This window comes from Nyctibius grandis, chromosome 5 (assembly GCF_013368605.1).
Source record: "Nyctibius grandis isolate bNycGra1 chromosome 5, bNycGra1.pri, whole genome shotgun sequence".
NCBI classification, from domain to species: Eukaryota; Metazoa; Chordata; class Aves; order Nyctibiiformes; family Nyctibiidae; genus Nyctibius; species Nyctibius grandis.
In genome coordinates this window covers 58,327,553-58,349,330 of record NC_090662.1, presented here as the reverse complement: position 1 = coordinate 58,349,330, position 21,778 = coordinate 58,327,553, and the positions used below count along the sequence as shown (strand labels likewise).

At 40.3% G+C, this 21,778-nt stretch overlaps 1 protein-coding gene across 8 annotated transcripts in view; it reads right to left on the bottom strand.

The window, feature by feature from the left end:
- Positions 1–21,778, bottom strand: part of ATF7IP (activating transcription factor 7 interacting protein) — a 130,166-nt gene that overhangs the window by 99,035 nt on the left and 9,353 nt on the right. For 5 of the 8 annotated variants that reach the window (XM_068400346.1, XM_068400347.1, XM_068400341.1 and 2 more), the window contains exon 1: positions 21,179–21,264. The exons of 2 other annotated variants lie outside the window; for them this stretch is intronic. In XM_068400346.1, the coding sequence (XP_068256447.1) occupies positions 21,179–21,225 (47 nt within the window). In that variant the 5' untranslated portion in view covers positions 21,226–21,264. Of the gene's footprint in view, positions 1–13,324; positions 13,399–21,178; positions 21,265–21,778 lie in introns of those variants that run through there. One more of the 8 variants, XM_068400344.1, reaches the window with a different exon arrangement.

Sequence of the window (21,778 nt, the reverse complement as noted above, 5' to 3'; positions counted from 1 at the left end):
AAGGAAATCTGTTTGAAGGCTTGAAATACAAAGAAGTATGTCTTCGTAACGCATGGTTGCGTCTCCGATTCTGGCTGAGGAAGGTACGACTGACAATTGTGAAATGGGACAAGACAGGCTGAAGCGGGTTCTCTCTCATGTGGAAGAGAGAGGCAGTTTCTTTGTGTCTGAAGCAGTATCTCATAATCCTCTCCACACCATTTGCTTGGGAGTGATGCATGTCCTTAGTCTGACCATCCTAGAAGATATCCTTAAATGTAACCCTGAAGAAGATCTGAAACATGTCTGAAGACAGCTATCAAGAGACTATATGGGTGTGATTGATTTCTCTGCCTCAAACTCATATGGGTAGTGGAATAGTCAGAAGCACCTAAGAAAGTAATGGTCGCTCATGTCAAGAAGTGAATCCTAAAAAATAACAAACATTTGGCACCAAAGGGTATTCTGGAAAAGGAACTATTTTGTTCATCAGGCTTCCTTCCCTTCTAAAAGTCTTCATTCCCAGAAAGATAATAAATAGTCAGGCTAGGCATAGAGGCAGTCTCTCCAAAAATTACGTCAAAATGCTCAGATTCTTGCACGATCATCTTGTCCTGGAAACTGTTCTCTGCTTCTGAAGGTGTCGCTTTTTCAGCTTCTCTGTTCAAGATTTCTTCAAATCTGAGGTTCCATAGGAAGGACACTGATTTTTCACAAAGATCCATAATACTGCAAAGTTCATAATCTTTCAGGTTATCCAAGCAGTGAAGGTGAGATGAAGCAGACAGCATACATACTGAATTCAGCTCTGAGTAGAGTCAGAAACATTCTTATCATCTGCCAGTCTGAAGATTTACACTAGATCCAGGTATAGTGAAGGCCAAAGGCCTGGAGATTACGAAGTCTCCATATGCCAAGAGCAGAACTTCACTAGCAAAGATACACCAGTCCGTAAAAGTGGAGAAGTACTGAAGGCAAAAAACTAGAGAGAACAAACCAGAAGTCTTTGGGACAAGAATGTAGTAGCAACAAATTGTCTACACCTTGCTGGACAACTGGAGTTTCAGTGCAAGGTTTGCCCATTTGCTGGCAGGACAACACACATGTATCCCTATGGATACATATCGCTTTGGTCAAAAAAGTCACCGAATAACTGTTCCTCACAATCATATAAAATCACAGTGGGGTGAGGACAACCCCAAACCAAAAACTTTGGGATTACTCTAATACTTGTTTTCTACCCACAGTGCGTGTGTGTTTGTGTGTGTGCATGCATGCATATGCACAATGACAAATCATGAAGGTGGATGTGTGTGTCATTACCTTTAGCACGAGACACTACGACCTGGAGAATAAAGCACCAGACTGGTGCTGAAGATGATCTTGTTTCCATTTCAGTTCCACTAATGAACAAAAATTTAGCCCTCTCAAATCAGCATTATCTCCTGCCTCAGTTTTTCTTGACTGTAAAGTGCGATACAGAGAAGAGTCTTTTTCTGAAAGCTCTACTGCCAAAAATCAGGAATTGGAACAAAGTGATCTAGAAGAGTCTTGCCTCTTGCACCTCCTTAGGAAAAGCACTTCAGCTAGTCAGGAGGTACAGGTGAAAGATTCAGTAACACATGTAAGTAAATACAAAAGCAAATAAACTTATTTTGAAAAGGCAGCTTTTGTCTAGTTTATGCTTTTTAAGACAACAATACGTTTCAAGTTCACAATGGATATGGAACGTATTTCATCATCTTAAAATCTACACCTCATATAAAGTCATTGCTTTTCAAATAAAATACAGAATGAAAGACTTCTAATACATCTTAAAATACCTTATGCAATTTTGGAACAAAACCACCCAAAATGCTTTTCGTATAAGATTACATGGTATTATTTGAGGGAAAAGGTAAGGTCAGATGACTGTCAAATCATGAATACCTATGATCTGGCATGATTTTCTGTGAAGCTTAACATTGATTCTGAGTATCCTGGGTTTAATTCTTGATCTTAGGGCCATTATAACACTGTGCAGGACATATTTTACCAAGTGAGTGACTTCCCTATTATTTAAGAATGTTACTCAGATATTGAAAATAATTTTGAAGAGTAGCAGTTTTCATTAATAAATTCATTGCTTCTAAGAAAATTCCACAAGTTACACATTCATTCCAAATGCCACTGTTTGCGTAGTCTTTTTTTCACAAGGATATCGAAATAAACATGAACAAAACCCCCAAGTAATCAAAGCACAAAGATCTTTCAGTGCTTCAGCATTTTTGCTGAGGATTAGAATGCTTCTCCTATGAAAACAGTTTATAGAAAATATCAATCACCAAGATTTTTAGACAGTGCTTCTAGAATCTACTTCCTATAACAAATAGTTCAAATTTATGAGAGCACAGAACAGAGAAAGTGGTATATCTTGATAGGGAAAAACTGAACTACTTGTGCTTCATTATCTGAATATGTGCATCTTAGTTTATGCAAAGTACAATGTCATGTTCTACCTGAAGAGTTCTAAAGTCCTCAGACCTTCCAACTTTAAGGGCAACAGGATGCAGAGACAGAGGTTATAGCAATCTGTGGTAAATGTAAAAGTTCAAGGAACTTAGGAAGACAGAGGATGAGACTCAGGAGCCTAAGTACAAGCAACTAGTGCTGGTTTTGATGCTCTAGAATGTGCATGAAGCTAGTAGATGTAACACAAGACCTAGAGGAGACCAGGGACCTTCTGGAATCACAGCTGAGATGCAGAAGTTACATCCTAGAGCATCTAAAACGGCTTTACATGACTATGCCCGTGAAGTGAATTCTATCCTTGAGAACTAATGGATGCTAAATTCCAGAAGTGTAGGGAACTCACAGCAAATGCCTCCTTTCTTTCTCCAAGCTACCAACAAACGGTTTGGCTGCTGTAGAGAAAGTCTTGTGGGGACTACCTAAGCCGCGTAATAAAACCAGTATTTTGCGGTATACTTTTAAGGGACCCAAACCCCTAAAATGTCAACTTTCTTTACACGTTTAATACATCAAAAGCAAAGTCCAATTCAAAATTATCCTTGTGCTTCACCAAAGGGCACAGATGACATGGGTTGTAATAGCCTGGTAACAGTTACAAATTAATGAAAATTTCATACTGTACATAAAGGAAGGCTTACTTAACCTCTAAAAAGGACTGGGGTGAAGAGCTCTTCAGCAAATCAGTATTATTTCCAGATTTTGACTCCAATAAGCCTGGCCCAGTTTTTCAGGGAAACAACTAATAACAAACATGGATTCTCATATGCAAAGTTCATATTATATGAATGAGAAACACCACCACTACAGTTTTTTTCCATCTAGTTTCTACAATGATAGCTCAGAAGAGCTTAGAAAAGATTTTGCATTAAAATCTTGGAGGTGTCAAGGTCCTCTACCTTTCCAAAACAGAATTCAAGGAATGTCATGATGTTTCTAATGAAAATTAAAAAAATCAAATCACTTCACCTCTTGACCGACCTTGAGAAACCTCATCTGGAATACTGTACTTCCAACTATATCTTTCCAATTATCTAACACTTTTAACCCAGCAATTGATCTCCCAAACAAATAAGTGATTTGATGTACAATAATGAAGGTGATTCATGAAATAAAGCACCTGCTTGATAGGTAGCAGAAAACAAGCTGCTGGATGAGGGAATAGAGTGCACTGTCAGCAAGTTCGCTGATGACACAAAACTGGGAGGAGTGGCTGATGCGCCGGAAGGCTGCGCAGCCATTCAGAGAGACCTGGACAGGCTGGAGAGTTGGGCGGGGAGAAATTTAATGAAATATAACAAGGGCAAGTGTAGAGTCCTGCATCTGGGCAAGAACAACCCCATGTACCAGTACAAGTTGGGGACAGAGCTGTTGGAGACCAGCGTAGGGGAAAGGGACCTGGGGGTCCTAGTGGACAACAGGATGACCATGAGCCAGCAATGTGCCCTTGTGGCCAAGAAGGCCAATGGCATCCTGGGGTGTATTAGAAGGGGTGTGGTTAGCAGGTCGAGAGAGGTTCTCCTCCCCCTCTACTCTGCCCTGGTGAGGCCACATCTGGAGTATTGTGCCCAGTTCTGGGCCCCTGAGTTCAAGAAGGACAGGGAACTGCTAAAGAGAGTCCAGCGCAGAGCCACGAAGACGATTAAGGGGGTGGAACATCTCCCTTATGAGGAGAGGCTGAGGGAGCTGGGTCTCTTTAGCTTAGAGAAGAGGAGACTGAGGGGTGACCTCATTAATGTTTATAAATATGTAAAGGGCAAGTGTCACAGAATCACAGAATGTTAGGGATTGGAAGGGACCTCGAAAGATCATCTAGTCCAATCCCCCTGCCGGGGCAGGATTACCTAGACCATATCACACAGGAACGCGTCCAGGCGGGTTTTGAATGTCTCCAGAGAAAGAGACTCCACAACCTCTCTGGGCAGCCTGTTCCAGTGTTCAGTCACCCTCACCGTAAAGAAGTTTTTCCTCAAATTTAAGTGGAACCTCCTGTGTTCCAGCTTGCACCCATTGCCCCTTGTCCTGTCAAGGGATGTCACTGAGAAGAGCCTGGCTCCATCCTCTTGACACTTGCCCTTTACATATTTATAAACATTGATGAGGTCACCCCTCAGTCTCCTCTTCTCTAAGCTAAAGAGACCCAGCTCCCTCAGCCTCTCCTCATAAGGGAGATGTTCCACTCCCTTAATCATCTTCATGGCTCTGCGCTGGACTCTCTCTAGCAGTTCCCTGTCCTTCTTGAACTGAGGGGCCCAGAACTGGACACAATGAGGATGGAGTCATGAGGATGGAGCCAGGCTCTTCTCAGTGACATCCCTTGACAGGACAAGGGGCAATGGGTGCAAGCTGGAACACAGGAGGTTCCACATAAATATGAGGAAAAACTTTACGGTGAGGGTGACCGAACACTGGAACAGGCTGCCCAGAGAGGTTGTGGAGTCTCCTTCTCTGGAGACATTCAAAACCCGCCTGGACGCGTTCCTGTGTGATATGGTCTAGGTAATCCTGCTCCGGCAGGGGGATTGGACTAGATGATCTTTCGAGGTCCCTTCCAATCCCTAACATTCTGTGATTCTATGATTCTTTTCATCTTTTGTAAAATACATGACATTGTCATGTTCTGATAGAACATTACAATCTACTTGTGAATCTTCAGTAGGAAGACTGAAATCCAGCTATAAATTACCCTCAACTGGAAAATGCTTTGTATCAAAACCATCTCTATTCCTTGGAACTTCAACTGTACTGCAAAACAGGAAGCAATTCTTTGCGCAAGCTATAAAGCTTAGAAAGTACCTGCTTAGTTTGGTGTCCACAGAAACCTTCTCACTCCCACAACTAGTACCCAGATGCAAAAGTTTAGTGAAATCCCTTGACATTATATCTAGACCACGATACACTTGCATATAAGCATTTGACTAGTCACATGGCACAGCATAATGCAAAAGAGGTCTGCAAAGTAGATGCTGTCATTTTATGCATTTGGCCTTTCATGTTAGAGACACCCTATAATTTTAGAATTATATCTGGTCATTGTATGTTTGGGTAGACCTAGTCTGCTTACGCTAAAGTTTCAAAGCACTAGGCTCCACATCTTAACATACTAGTATTGTGGGTTCAGGTTCATAGTATTGACTCAGGTTCACAGTGCTCACTGACTTCAGTACCTGTGCAGATGCTTTGCCTGAACCAGCCTTCTTGACAATCACGACAGTGGCATTTGACACCCAAATGGTTGCTCTCAAAACTCTCACAATTTGTAATCTGACTTTATTATTCAGAACTGATTGAAACTGGAAGTTTGAGCACAGGTTCTAATGTTTCTTTTTAAAATAGTCAACGAATCCTGAGAATTTCCATCTTGTTTTCAAAGTGCACAATTCTCAAAGAGAAGGCTGCTGCTAACAGTATGATGGCCTTCCCAAATGATGCAGAAGCTACACCAGTATCACAGCAATTCCTAAATGTGTAAAGACAAAGATCCTATTAACAGTTTTCAAACTACTACATATGCTGCATTTGAACAGAATAGTTAATTACCACAGTTGCTTGGGAAGAAAAGTTTCTTTTCCATTTTACCATAACTAGAGTACTGATCACCAAAGTGCTTCCATCTTCCTCTAGGGAAAGTCAGCAGCAAACAGGGACTAATAAGTCAGGAATACATGCTGCTTTCATTAACAGACTTGAGACATTAAAAAAAATAAAAATAACAACCGTGCTTAGAGATTAAAAATTGATCAGATTTTGCACAGCACTGTAGCTGTTGGGGGATAAATAACGTTAGCTTTTCCCATCTCCAGTATCAGCCAGTCTTTTATCACACTTCCATTCATTAAAGTGCTTTCATTATTCTGTAGGCTGTTGTTCCAATATCCTTGTTAAATGAATCCTAGTTCTTTGTTAGAAACAATCATTTCTCTTCAGAAGATGGAAGCAAAGCCTTTCCCCCTAGAGGAAGCTCACCTCCCATACCAAGTCAGAAATAACCATGGCACAGCCAAACCAACCGACAGCCTGCATCATCTACTTTAAGCGGCACTAGAGTTATTTTTTAACCTTTTAACTTTAATAATTCCTATGATAGCTAGATTTTCTGTGCCAAATGAACAGTCTTGGACTTGGTTTTGCAATGCCTCTCCTCCATTATTGAGCTGACTAAATTTCCTAGCCTGGAGAATGCAAGTTATTTACAAAATTTGCCTTATACTGTCAGCAACACTTCCTGGAACACACATGCAGCTCTTGTGCTGGTATGCATGACAGTCAATTTATCCTAGCCAATAAAAGAAAGCAGATGCAATTCTACAGCTTTCTCACTTTCAGAACTAGCTCACAAGACATTAGTTTCATTCTCCCTGCTGCTGTCAAACATGTAATAGATGCCATTAGGACAGTCAGCACAAAATCCTGGGCTACAGCATGTTCAGAATTCTCTTTCCATCACATCTTGTGCTAGCAAATCCATGTGCAACAGAGCTTCATAATTTCCCCTTCCTAGCGCCATAATGAAACCAATCGCATGCACTGGAATTTGCTGATACTCTACCTCAATCAAAGCTGGAAAACTTCACGAGTATAACTACCTTCCGTAAAAGGTAATATACTCGTTGTTTGCAGCAGAGATTAGCTGATCTTTCCCAAGTAGAGTTCAGATCTATTCAAAATAGCTAAACAAGGCTTCACCCTTCCCGCTATGAGATTGCTGGTGGACAACACGAGGGACCTCTTCCTCGCTCAACCCAACACACACGCACAGAGCGCAGGCCTATACCGCAACCGACAGCTATGCTCGTGACTGATCATAATGTCACTTAAGTTTTAAAACAAGCCAGTAAAAAATCACACTGTTCACAGCTTTAAATGTTGTTCTCTTTGATTAAAAAACCAAACCAAACCAAAAACAAAACAAAAAAGCAGATTCAAGTGCAAAAGGAAAACATCACATAAGGTGACATTTTAGGGCAGGTCTGACCATAAATTAAGAAAAACACCCACCAAGAAAGAGAAATAAAATTGTAAATAAAAAGAAGATAATGTAACTGACTACATGCCACTAGGATGACCGAATATTATTAGTTATTTTACTTTTCTTGAGCGTAAGTGTTTTCATTCAACAGTTAGAAGTCTTGCTGCAAGGAGATTACGCCTTGCCCACTATCCTTTCAGGAGGGATGGGGCAGGGGGAAACAACAAAAGTATCCAGAATCACTGCAACATGACTGGTGAAAAATACCAAAGTGCTAGAATTAAGGAACACGTCATCAAGCATGACAAGAAAAGGAACCATTTCTAGTCTCATCAGACCATTAAATGCCCTTAGCCATCCATTTGCTGAAACCAGAAAGGCACCTGGCTAACGTAATGCAAAGCTGGCTAACCTCCTCAACCTCATCATCCAAGTATCTTGTCTGGCTAAGAGCCACAAGATGAGACAGTCCAGAAATTATTCTTAGGCAGAAGATCAAGACAACTTTTGTGGGGTCTCACCACATCAGTATAAGGCTGGGCATGGTTTGGCTAAATATGTAACCCGCTTTGAGTCAAACTAGTGATAAAGATTGTAACAGTCCCTACTAGGTAACTGTATCCAATAAACAGAAATTTAGATTACATGGAAGACTTCATGCCAGCGTTATCCCGTGTAACCCAGCTTGCCCATTGATGTGTCATACATCAGCTGTTCCAAATCCATGTGCCATCTAAGTGCCATAGTTTGGCCATTCTTTTAAGCCTGTCTTCAAATCAAGATTAGATGTCTTTCTGGAAAGACACAGAACACAAAGAAAGAAAATTCACCGCTTCCTTTATTCACTCACAGAATAATTAAAAAAAAAAAGCACCATTTAAAAATATTAGTTTGTCTGCCTCCAGCTTCCCATTACTTCCCCCCCCCCCCCGCCCCGCCCCCGGATTGGAGAGCCTATTTTAGTAGTCATTTTTGCTTTCTGAAGGAACATATTCAATGGAATTACTGTTTTATGCCAAGTATTTCTTTTAAAACTCAAGACTAGGCTGCATAAGCAAAACCAGCCTGCAGATCAAAGCAAATGATTATTCCACTCTGCTTGGTACCTGTGAACCTCCATCTGAAGTACGGTACATCCACTTCTGGGACCCTGAATGCGAAAGAGACTGATAAGCAGGTCCAGTGGAGTACCACCAACAGGTCTGAAGGTTGGAGAACATGACAGAGTAGGTGAGACTAGTAAACTGAATTTGCGTAGCATGAAGAACAGCTAGCTAAGGGGGAAGAACTAATTGCTCTCCTCAACAACCTAATTGTGTTCATAGAGAAGACAAAGCAAGACTCTTTTCAGAGATGCACAGCACACTAAACGAGGAAATCGATACAGCTTGCAGCAAGAGAAATTCCAGAGAGATACAGAGAACAGTTCTTCACCACAAGGGTGGTTCAAGTGGTTAAACACTGGAACACCTTGTCCAGAGTGGTTGTGGAATCTCCATCCTTGCCGATTTTCAAACCTCACCTTGACAAACTCTGGAGCAACTTGGTCTAATTTTGAAATTACCCTCCTTTGAAGAAGATGTCAGACTAGATGACCTCCACCGGTCTCTTCCTACTTAAATTATTGGTTTAACTTTTAAATTATTTTACAATTTTGTGTTCGTGAGCCAGAATGATTTTTGTGTCTTTTCCCAGGATCCTTCCTAATTTTTCAACATTGTAAAAAGCCCTATGGACAACAGGACTGTAACCTGGTGCAGAATTCATATCATCAATACAACCAAGGCAGATTAATAAAGTGTATGACTTCCTTACTCTTTCTCTGCATTCAACAGAATTTCAGCCCCTCTACCTTAACTTTCTATTTGGGACTTCAGCTCACTTTTTTGTCTTTGTGATCCCTACTTAATTCCAGGGCAGGGTTTCCTGTTAAGCAGGTATGTTCTATAACAGGGTGGTTTCTAAATGTACAACTGCAGATTTTGCTGTGCAATAGTAGACTGTTTGAGTTGGTCCCACTAAGCAAATGATCCAGATGACAGAGTTGATCTTTCTGTCCTCTACAAGTTAATAAAAGTAACTGCTTTACAATACCAGTCATAAAGAAACTTACCTTGGAGCATGCTTCCTACCCCTCTCCCCTTCAAAAGCCTTAAAAAGCTTTTTAATGAATTTAATGTTTTATTGCTACAGGGTTTGGGGTGGGGGTGGTAGGGGTGGGTGTTGTTATTTAAGAAAAAGACTGTTATCGAGGCATAATTGCATTATACATACCAGGTATTTACACCAAGGAACCTTGTTCTAAAACAAATTACATTAGGATTTTTTAAAATAAAGTTTTATTTCCATTAAACCACCTCAGCATTAATTCTAATAATATTCTTTTGCATTTACTGAACCTCTCAGCTGTCCCTCCATTATTTTTCCCCAGGATTGATGTGAAGCTACATAGTTTTTTAGGTCATCCTGCTTGACCTTTTTAAATTAGAAGTCTCCAAGGTCTTCCGGAATTTCCATTGTATTTTAAGTTATTGGGAGGGACACCTCAGAAAAGAAATATTCTCAGCCAATTCTTTTAGAACTCCTGGATGCAGATTACAAAGACTTGCTTATAGCCTTTGTTAAGAAATGTCTATCATGTACTCTTTAGTTATCTTCCTTGTAATTTCCAGATTTTAAGTAAAGTCACCTGCAAGATATTATAATGTAATTTCACTTCTAGCTAAAAATATACAAAAAATATTTACTGTTATCTCCTGCCTTTTCTCTTTCACTATGAATCATGTTATCATTGTCACCTACATTACTGTTAGAATTATTTCTCAATTTTTAACAATCTCACTTTTGCTATCCTTTGCTTTACTAGTCAAGGTTTTCTCTCAGGAATATTTTGTTTCTTTTAATCAGTTTTCTACATTTTTCACACCCCACTCAATGCTATTTCTCCTCTACCATCCTCACACTTAACACTTTACAGAAAAGGAGGGAGGGGCTCTGAATTGCTTCCTTCACACTGCAATGAAAGCAAGACTGATTTTAACAGAATTTGCCCTTTATGGACAACCTTTATAGTGGTTAACTGCAATTTCTTATGTAATTTATCTGGGGAAATCTACCATATACCTATTTACATACTTTTTCACACGGACACACACCCCCATACACCATTTTTGTACTTGTTTTTGTATGGACATGCATATAACCAAACTTATAAATCGCAAGCAAAATTGTGTCCCATATCATAAGTTATCACCAAAGAAAAGTTATCAAAGGTTTCAAAGTAAATGAGATACGTACAAAAAAGAGAGTAATTTGGCCCAAGTTGTTGGCATGCACGTTTTATTCTGCCATATCAATGCCGAAGAATACCTTTCCCTATTATCACTGAACTCCTCCCTCCTCAATATCAACCAGTTATAGTTCTCTTTCCCAGCACATTTACATCTTCTCTATTGGCCTTAATTCACAGTCCATTTCAGAATGGCTCCAATACTTTTAGTCCCTATCACTGCCATTTTAAGCTCAAATAACCTACCTGCCTACTTTGCCTTTATACCTTTCAGTTCTATTCTCTTCAATTAATCTAATTTTTTCTTCAGTTGGACCAGGCCCATCTACTGCCAGTTCCACATCCGTATCTTGAGCTGCTGTCTACCTTTAAGTGACCATGTTTTCCTTGGCCTGTTCATGCATCTCCAATTATCTAACTAACCAACTGACTAACCTGACCTCCTTCTATGACAAAACGACCCGCTTCCGGGATGAGGGAAAGGCTGTGGATGTTGTCTACCTGGACTTTAGTACAGCCTTTGACACAGTCTCCCATAGCATTCTCCTGGAGAAACTGCCTGCTCACGGCTTGGATGGGCATATGCTTCGCTGGGTAAAAAACTGGCTGGATGTCCAGGCCCAAAGTGTTGTCGTGAATGGAGTTAAATTCAGTTGGTGGCCAGTCATGAGTGGTGTTCCCCAGGGCTCAGTATTGGGGCCAGTTCTGTTCAGTATCTTTATCAATGATCTGGACGAGGGGATCGAGTGCACCCTCAGTAAGTTCGCAGATGACACCAAGTTGGGCAGGAGTGTTGATCTGCTTGAGGGTAGGAAGGCTCTGCAGAGGGATCTGGACAGGATGGATCGATGGGCCAAGGCCAATTGTATGAGGTTCAACAAGGCCAAGTGTTGGGTCCTGCACCTGGGGCACAACAACCCCATGCACCACTACAGGCTTGGGTAAGAGTGGCTGGAAAGCTACCTGGTGGAAAAGGACCTGGGCGTGTTGATCGATGGCTGGCTGAATATGAGCCAGCAGTGTGCCCAGGTGGCCAAGAAGGCCACCAGCATCCTGGCTCGTATCAGAAATAGTGTGGCCAGCAGGGCAAGGGAAGTAATCGTCCCCCTGTACTCGGCACTGGTGAGGCTGCCCCTCAAATACTGTCTTCAATTTTTGGGCCCCTCACTACAAGAAGGACATCAAGGTGCGGGAGCAAGTCCAGAGAAGGGCAATGAAGCTGGTGAAGGGTCTGGAGAACAAGTCTTATGAGGAGTGGCTGAGGGAACTGGGGTTGTTTAATAGGGACAAGGAAGCTGAGAGGAGACCTTATTGCTGTCTACAAGTACCTGAAAGGAGGTTGTAGTGAGGGAGATGTTAAGTTTTTTCTCCCAGGTAACAAGTGATAGGACAAGAGGAAATAGCCTCAAGTTGCACCAGAGGAGGTTTAGACTGGATATTAGGAAAAATTTCTTCATGGAAAGGGTTACCAAGCATTGGAACAGGCTGCCCAGGGAAGTGGTGGAGTCACCATCCCTGTAGGTATTTAAAAGATGAATAGATGTGGTGTTTAGGGACATGGTTTAGTGGTGGACTTGGTAGTGGTTAGGTTAATGGTTGGACTTGATGATCTTAAGGGTCCTTTCCAACCAAAACGATTCTATGATTCTATCTCTTTTCTGTAGCTCAAAGACTTCTCCGATTCAGTCATTTTCTCTTACCATCTCCAGTTTCTAGTCTCCCACCCTGTCACAACTTCTTTGACTTGTAAAATAGAAACAACGCAAATACGTTTGTGCAGAACTAGCACATCTGCCCCATGCAGTCATTTCATGCACTACATGCGTAACCACAATATAGTATATTATGTAATTAGCAATGCTGTCATTTTGTTAAAATTTGCTGCTCTAAGGCAAGTTTACTGTCTTCTGATGGGGGAGATCAGACAAATATCATATTCTGATCTGTTTCCCTATTTACAAATACACCTTTTAAAAATTTACATAAATGCGCTTGAGAACCTGCATTTATACCAAAAGATATATGGACAACAGTTCACTGTCCAACACTTTTAACAGCTTTGTCATTCAAAAAGAAGATAATTCAAACTACAACCAATATAAAGTAGTTTCTTCATAATACCATGAAGCCAAAAAACCACCACTGGTGGATTCAACCTTTTTAATTCTGCACCCTTTTCAGCGGGAAGCTCACACTACTGCTAAGCCTCCACGTGCATCAACTGGAGACACTATGGAGACAAAAATAACAGAGTAGCAAAACAGAAGAGGTTTGAACCAAACAAAACCAGTAACATTAGCAGCAAAAGCTACATACTCAAATTTCTAATATTTTTTAAAGTCTTCAGTTTTACTTAAGTAAACATTTTACAATAATGGCTAGTTAACGTTCCCTGTAACAACAGCGACCCAAAAATAATTACAGCAAGAACAAATGACTTCCAGGCTTCCCAGAAAATGTTTCTTATATTTAAATTTAATTCCTGGCATTATGCCAAAGTGAGAGATGGACATCTAAGTGGAAAAATAACTTCAAAGGCCTCTAAAACATTAATGCAGAAAATGAGTTGCTTCTCTTACCTGGCGAGAAGGTGGCACGTGCAAAATGAGCTTCCTCCTCTGAGTATGCCACTGACATGTAGCTCATTTGCGTAAGTATCACGAGCTACAATTAGACTTCCAGGTCGGCCATCTTGATACTAAGATCTTCTTTTGTTTACATAGCAGCACGAGTACTATTTTTTAGTCAGCCTGAGCTATGCTGTTGTACCTCTCAGCTAGTAGCCTACATCTGCTTGTTAAAGCCTGCTGGAACTCACACTTCCCCACACAAACAGCTGAACATGTCAGGAGTGCCCCTGCAGCTCACTGAGCACACCAGGGGGAGCGTTGCAACTGCAAGTGCCTCCAGTCCGACTCTTTGTACTGCCTTCTGTGCTGCCAACTATTAGCACTGCAGCAACTATGTGCAGTGAAGTACCTCCTACATACCACACAGTAGTACCGACAAGCATAAATTTATTACAGCACAGCACGAGACAGCACACTAAAAAAGAAGGAGAGAGCTGAAATTTCCCCAGTATTTTCACTTACTAGCAGTCTAGTTACACCGAGGCTCCTTTGTACATCTTTTCACATTCATCAGTGCAGCTCTTTCAGTCCAGAAACCAGAGTGCTCCTGCAATCCGTGCACAGGAGAAGTCCATGACACATGTTAGTTGCTGCCGAAGCAGAGCCAGACTGCAGTTACAGCTAGCCAGCGCCAGTAAAAACTTACATAAAGGGGGCCTCATTTCAAGGCTAAATTGCAACAGCATATTGCTGAGCAAAGCCTCCCTCCACCCCCCGAAACTACTACGGGTTCTAGAATATATCGTGTAATTTGCTTACTAATAATCCAGATCCCCGTCAAAACTCAAGTGCTGCTCTTTCTGTTTATATAATTGAAAATAGAAAATAGTCTCTGCAAAATAAATTCCACCCTGAAGCCTGTTCCTAGTAGGCTGCTACACACTGCACTGGTCACAGCGATTCTGGTGAGTGCTCTGTGGTAACTGAAATAACACCGAAAAAAAATGGGTATGCTCAATGCTCAGCAACCAGCTTTTCTTAAGCTGGTATTTCCAATATTTTGCAGTCTACCAATAACAAATAAGTATCAGCTCCAAGTAGGACAGATCCATTTTTAACCTAACGCTGACAGGTAACATGTTTGGCCACTTAATTTGCTGTTTCTCCTTCACATTTGATTTTTCTTCATTAGGCAGATGAAGAAAAAAAATCCCCTATTCGGAGCTGTGGGCTTTATCTTTTCAAGTACCTAAAAGGTACAGTGACAGGTAGAGGCAGAAGCCTGGATTTCAGCCTCACTCTGACTTCATATAGTTAATGTCTTAATTGTTACCTTTTTCCTTCCAGTAAATAAATGAATTACATTTTACAAATGCTAATTCTAAGTCACTGTACTTTTGGGGGAAAACAAAAGCAGCCAGGCTTTGCTTACTAAGTGTGTGTGTGTAAAGGATGTATCACTCGCCAATACCTTTTTCCCCTGCATTTGCTGCCTTGTAAGAAACTCTTAAAAGCATGAAACAACTCAATGCAAATAAACATACTATTTGTTACACTAACTATAAATATGAACTTGTGAAACCCTAAACAAAACAAACCTGAACCCACAGTAATGCTTGGCTAGCTACACATCTAGCAACACTGCTGTAGTTGCAGCCTGGCACCATTTACTGGAAAAGGAAAGTGATGGAGACAGCGATGCTGGTCAATTCCAGCAAGGCAAAGGCAGAGCCCCTCAGGACCAGAAGAACCTGCTTTTCACCACCGGCCTCTTCTAGTTCCCTGCGTAGTTCCTCTTTAGAATGCCAACACCATCAAGGCTACATATAGTCAAATTATATGTCTCCTTTTCCACTATGAGCATAATTTGCCGTATGGCTGGTTCTAGGTTATTTGAGCATAACACAGTTTGCTCATCTGTAATGTCAAAAAGATACCAATTTTGTGTCTGAAAGTATTTAGTAACACAAATTACTCTTCATTGGTTGTTTTAGTTAATCCTCAGCTGTTGTATCCAAAAGCCTAGAGTGATGTGTAAGGGAAAAATCATTATTTTTCCAGAATAACTGTCACATTAAAGTGACAGCCATTAACCATAAAAGTGGTCTGGTATTGCTCTGCTTTTATGGCACGTGTATCTCTTGATTTATCTTACTCCCAGACAGATTTGTGTATGTTAACACATTTAAGTGCTGTGCAGCATATATCTTTCAGTGATGCTGTTGTCATTTGCAGAATGAATCATCAGATGAGCATCCTCTGAGCTTAAAAATAAAGGGCACCAATGCTGCTTTAAAAAAAGCAAACAAAAAACCCCCTTGTGTTTCCCACATACACCACCCCCCCACCCAGCTCTACAGCCTTGTGCACAAATACCAGAATAAAAGTATGATTCTCAACACAGTAAAAGAGATACTGCAAAATAAAAGCCTTTAGTTGGAGCATTTGCTGTTCTCAGCTCCAGTCTGCTCAGGATGTCCATGCCAGAGCTTGCCGGCAGCCCCGAGGGCGAGCTCTCCATCTGGTGTCTGGGGGTGGGGTGGGGGGGGGGGGCACCACCCCGCTTCCAGAACCTTCAGGCAGAGTCACCCACACTCCCTTGGCTGTATCTTCCTGCCTCTCGCGCCACTAGCTATGATAAAGCTCATTTTCAAACGCCAAACGTTTTTACAGAGAGGAGGAGCAATTGGTTTAGTCAGAAATGCACCAGCTCGGTTGTACAGGGCACAGGGGGCTGCTGCGAGCTAGAGGTGAGCTGCAGTCAGCGGGGGGCTGGCTGCACCCCAAACCCGCTGCTGCCACGTACACAGCGCACCAACACACCCCGAGAACTAGCACAGGGACCATTTTAGATGCTTCCAAAATGTGGTATTTAGGTGGTGTGGTGGTTTTTCTTGTTTCTGGGGGGGGTTTTTTTGTGTGTTTCTTTGGGGTGGGGTTTTTTTTTTTGGTGGTGTTTATTTGGAGTGCGGGGGGGTGTTGTTTGTTTTTTGTTGTTATTTTCTTTTAATGTGAGAGTCTAACCTGGTAGAATAAACAATAGCATAATCAATTATGTTCTCCAGTGATTGTCACTACACAGAAAGACAAAATGTCTGCCTGCCTTTCCCACAGTTAGCATGCAGTCAGCAGAAACATCCAAGAGCTTTTATGACTTTTATGCCTTTAATGGGACTCTTCCTCCAACACGAACAAATTTTCTAGTCTCTCATCAAAAGCAACCTTAAAGAGCAAAGGTTACGGTCAAAAGTAATAAGGCCAGTTGCGTTCGAAATAATAACTATTAGCTGTATGCTTTCAATTGGTACCTATCAAAGACAACATCCTCAAATTTTAAAGGTCAGTTGATTAATCTCAGAATAGAAAGGTACAGAAAAGTCTGCCACAGAATGATTTGCCTAATTCAGACACAATTTTAGATATGAAAACATTTAATAGACAAAGTTTGTCTAAAATAAAAGAAAAAAAAAAACAAAACCATGATGAAATCTGTCACTAGTAGCCCGATCTAAAAAAAAACAAAAACAAAACCAAAACCACCCAGAACAGAGCAAAAGAAAATGAAAGGCCCCAGGCCTTCTGTAGGCAAAACATACACAGTCCAAAACACCCCTTTCCCTCCGACTTCTCTTCTCCAAAGCATAAAACAGAACAAATTATTCACGTAAGAGTCAGCCAGAAGTTTGGTAGTTCCCAAGCTTTTCTCACATTGGTCTTTGAAAGGCACAGAAAACTATGTTCATTTCTGAAGTAGAGAACTGACTATCAACACATTATCTTAGCCAGTGTGGTTTATTTCAAGGTATTTTACAGCAGAAGCCTCTATCAACAGAAGGAGCAGGGAAGGCAGGAAAGGGAAGGGGGGGAAGGGCTGACACTAGTTGTATCCGCTTTTCTACTGTAGAAAAGGGGTGAGAAAGTGTCTAAAATGGGTAACTTCCAGGCAGTACCAGAGTCTAATGTTGCACTCTTTCTTTTCGAAAAGGAAAATACTCAGTTTGACTCCATACCAACTTTAGAAAAAACACATTTTGCTCACTTAAATTTACATGAAAAAATGTCATTTACTAAACAAATACTGAAAAGCTGAAGTATCTTAACCTGTAAATCAAGACGATACAGGGAAAAAAAAAAAATTAACATTTGCCTTATTCGTAATTCCTCTGAAGATGCTACATTCTTGAGGAAAACATAGTAAGGTTTACAGCTAAAAATAAAGGTCCAATTTAACTGCTTAATAACAGTCATAACGTGATTAAGTATTCAAGATTCAAAACAGTTCTAAGCGCCTGGTAACCATTTATTTCTAGTACCTATGAACCAAACAAGTCAGCTGTTTGAAAGTGATTTGCATGCATTAAACAGTATTGTGATAATTCAGCAGTCCGTTCCAGTTTGTTTCAAATCCTGCCTGAAATTGTTTGCTCCCAAAATTTCTACCAAAATAGAAGATGCGGCTGTGCAAATTGAGACAATTCTGAGTTTTAAGAGGAACATAAAAAATAATCAAGCCATGTTAGAATTGTTCCAAGCAAGTATGATTTAGTAACGAAAAACTATCCAAATAGTTGGAGCACAAATGAAAAGAGAGTACAATAATTTTCTTAAAATCAAATAGACCATTTGCAAAAAAATGAATTGGAAAAAAATGTGAATCTATGTACTTCTTCAGAGTGAACTATTGTTGGGTATTTCTCTTTTAAAGTCACGTGTATTTGAGACTGCTACCCTGTTAGCAATTTATTTACTTCTGAAAGCCTATCCTTCAGGTTTACCTATCAGCAGTACAAAGCTAATTGTTCTAGAATGCAGCAGATCTCAGAAGTGCAGAAAATGCACACACAAGAATGGTGAGCAAAGTCTGACAATGCATCTCGCATTAAAATGTATAGCGATCAATTCAGTTGAAGTTGTTAATTCATTATACACAACTATTTCTAATTCAGATCATGAACATCTAATTTATATATTAAATAAAAGCATACTTTTTTTTAGCATCCATTGAAGTGCCTTGTTCCCATGCAGATACATCAGTGCTTTTCATTTTCTTTTTGACTCCTAACGAACGAACTGTTAACACCATGGGAGGGAACAGAGAAGAGATCATGCTGTCAGCTACCAGTACTACTGTACAGCAAGCATTACAGTGTACTTGGATTTCTGGAAAGAGGGATGCGTTACATATGCAACACAGGTTTCAAAACCTACCATACTTGATGCATTCCAACACCCACTTTAGGAAAGAAAACAGAAAACCAACAACAAAAAAACCCCCACACCACCCACCCAGCTCACTACAACAAAATGTTATGGCTCCCTGCTAGGCCAGTTGTTTTCTACAGCACTTCCAAGAATGATACTGTTTTCAAAACAGCCTGTTAAAGAGCAAAGTAAATCAAAATCAAAGGGAAGGGAAGACACTGGGATAAGAGCTTTCCGCTGAACTCTGGCAATCTATCCATGCCTTTTCTGTAAAATGGGAGTAAGCTTACTCAGCTCACAGAAAAAAAAAAAACATAGGCAACAAAAAAAGCACAAAAAGGACTGTATGAAAGACATGGTGTGAATGTACAATATTTTAAGCAAATGTAATACATGTGAAGAACCACTCCTTACAGTGAATGTCAAAAAATACACTCCTTTTCCTCTTCCTGTTCTCACTAAAGAGGGGGTTAACAAAAAACCCCAAACCAACAGAACTTGACAATTTTTATGTGCCTACTGTTTTATAACATTTTCATATGTCCCTTTAAAGAAAAACCAACACAACCAAAAAACCAACAAAACCACCACAGGATGCGTATGGTAAAATGTTTTAGACATAAAATTTCACCCCTTTCAATGACTATCAAGTAGGAGTTTGGTGATTTCATTATGAAGAATGAATTGTTTCCGTTTGCTTTGAACAATGAGTTATTAACATCTGGAATTAATCAACAATACCTGACTAAAAACTACACAAACACAAACCTCAGTAATCCTTTGTAAGACTGGGGTCAGGATGGCTTGACTCAAGAGTATCTTGCAGAAAACCAGAAAGATTATAGTTTGGGGGATGGGAAGGAGGAAATCTCACTACATTATTAATCTCCATTCATTAGATGAGGTGAATGTACGACAAAACTTCACATTTTATCAAGATAAATGCATTTAAGTATAATTTGTTGTCTGAGTTTTCAGACATTTTAAAGTGCCCAAATATTCTCAGGATCTTAACTGTCCTACCCAATCAAGAAAAGCCGCTATGAACTAAAACCTGCCCTAAATAAAATCCACTAAACAAAATTCCACTAGCAATAAAACAAGTAATAAAACTACCTACCTACATTTCATCATCACTTGTGACCACACAGTCACATTACTTCCGTCACTGATCTTTTATCCTAAAGCAGGAAAATCCTGCGACCAACTACTTACAAATCTACAGTTAGCTGAAGTCAGCAATCAACCTGGGCTTAAAATTCTGTATTTTACTGGGTTTTTTTTTTCTATTTCTTCATATCAAATGCACATGGTAAACATGGAGAAACCACGTCCTGAGAACCTGATGTGCACTATCTGCCCAGAATACTTTGTTTCTTTATAAAGAATGTATTGCCATTAACTATAGAAGATCATTTATGGGAACAGGTATTTAAAAACTAATTTAACCACCAAGTGCTTTGTTACATAGTATGCTAAAAGCACCAAATAAATATGCAAAAATATCGAGGAAGGACTAAACTTTTAGGCGTTTAGCACCGATTTTCACATCCTCAGCGCTAAGTTCAACTTCAGATAGGAAAATACTATAAGCTACATCCTGACGAGTTATCCAGCTCTTCTGCCGCTCCTGATACGATTCCAGAGAACTTCAAGTAACTCACTATTTAACTACTCCCAAATTAACTGATCCAGATTAAGATCCCGTAAAGACCTTAACTAGGTAGTTGAGATAGACACAAAACAAGAAAATGAGTGAGTCGTGAGGAAATATGTCATCTTTCTCCTTCTTTTCTGTTCTCCTCCTCCCCAAACGAGAAAAGCTGAGCACTGCTTTTTCTCCCACCTTCACATCCCCGGACACTGACACCTATCAACTGCCTTTTAATGAGTGCTGAGCATGACAAATAGCTAGGCCACCAACCAGTAACACACACAGGAAAAGACTAGGCCATGTGAAACCACTAGCACTTTGAAACTCAGATGTCAATTAAGTTATACAAAAGAAATGAAAGAATAATTTACCTTGAAACTTTCATTCTATCATTTGTAGTAGTTCTGCAAAATTTATAGTAGTGTTATTCTTGAGTAGCAAATAACTGCTACCTGCAAAATAGTTAACATTTACATACTCATTGCTATTCCAATGTATTTACGCAGGTTTTGTAGTTCTTATCTATCACTGGAAAAAGTTAAATGTTCAAAATATGATGATTAAATGTAAATCCAACCACTTGGTTACAGAAATTTAACAAAGGTCATAAAGAGGTTTTTTTTTTTATGTTTTAGTTAAACTATGAGGCAAGCTTTTGAGAAAGGGTAGCATAAAGTGAGAGCTCTTCTGGCTTGGTAAGGAAGTAAGCCAAAATTAAATAATTTGATTAGCAAGACATATGGGTATGACCTTTGACCTCTCCTGTCCCACCCAATCTACCCTGTAACTGAGAAAGGATAGCGGTCTATGAATTAATTCAGTGAGAGGGGGAGGGAAAACAAAAAAAAAAACCACGAAAACCACCAAACAAAAAAACCCGCCACCAAACATCCTCCTGTTGACAAAAAAGCACAATATTTTAAGATCTTTTATACAGCTTAGAATTAGTTAATTTTGCCTACAAGAAGTCTGAAATTGTTTCTCAGCAAAGCAGAGCTGGTGCTTACCTCTGAAGTCTGGAGCGTGTGATGCCAACAGCTCTGCTCATTTGCATACAGCCAAGCTAAATTGTTGCAAGGAAGAGCACTTCGGCAGCCATTTTGAAACTGCACTGTCTCAGCTGCACTGAAAAGGTGATTAAGATGGCTGCAGTGTGCACTCAAGACCAGCCACTCTGTGACAACTCAGCAGCGGATAAAACATTTATACAGCAAAGCACCTCCCTCTTTGCCAGGCTGCAACAAACTGCACAGGCAGAGGGGGGCCAGGGGAATGGTTTCTTTGACAGGCAGGAAATGGTTAATGCACAGCTGCAACAGTGAAGCTACTTAGAGCAGCACTAGTAAAGAGAAAACTAAAACAAACCAAAAACCACTGAGAGGCAGCCCTGCTACGGTCTTGTGATCCAGTATTTGCATTGCATATTTCAACTCCCTCCCGACTCCAGGCAGCTTAGAATCCACGTCATATTAACAGCCACAGATACAGAGCCAGATCATGCCTAGAACTGACAAACATTAGGGAGTACTTTTCAAGAGCAGCCTCATTTCAGTCTTAAAAAAAAAAAAAAAGCAGCTTAAGAAACTGATCTATACCTTCCTTTTTAA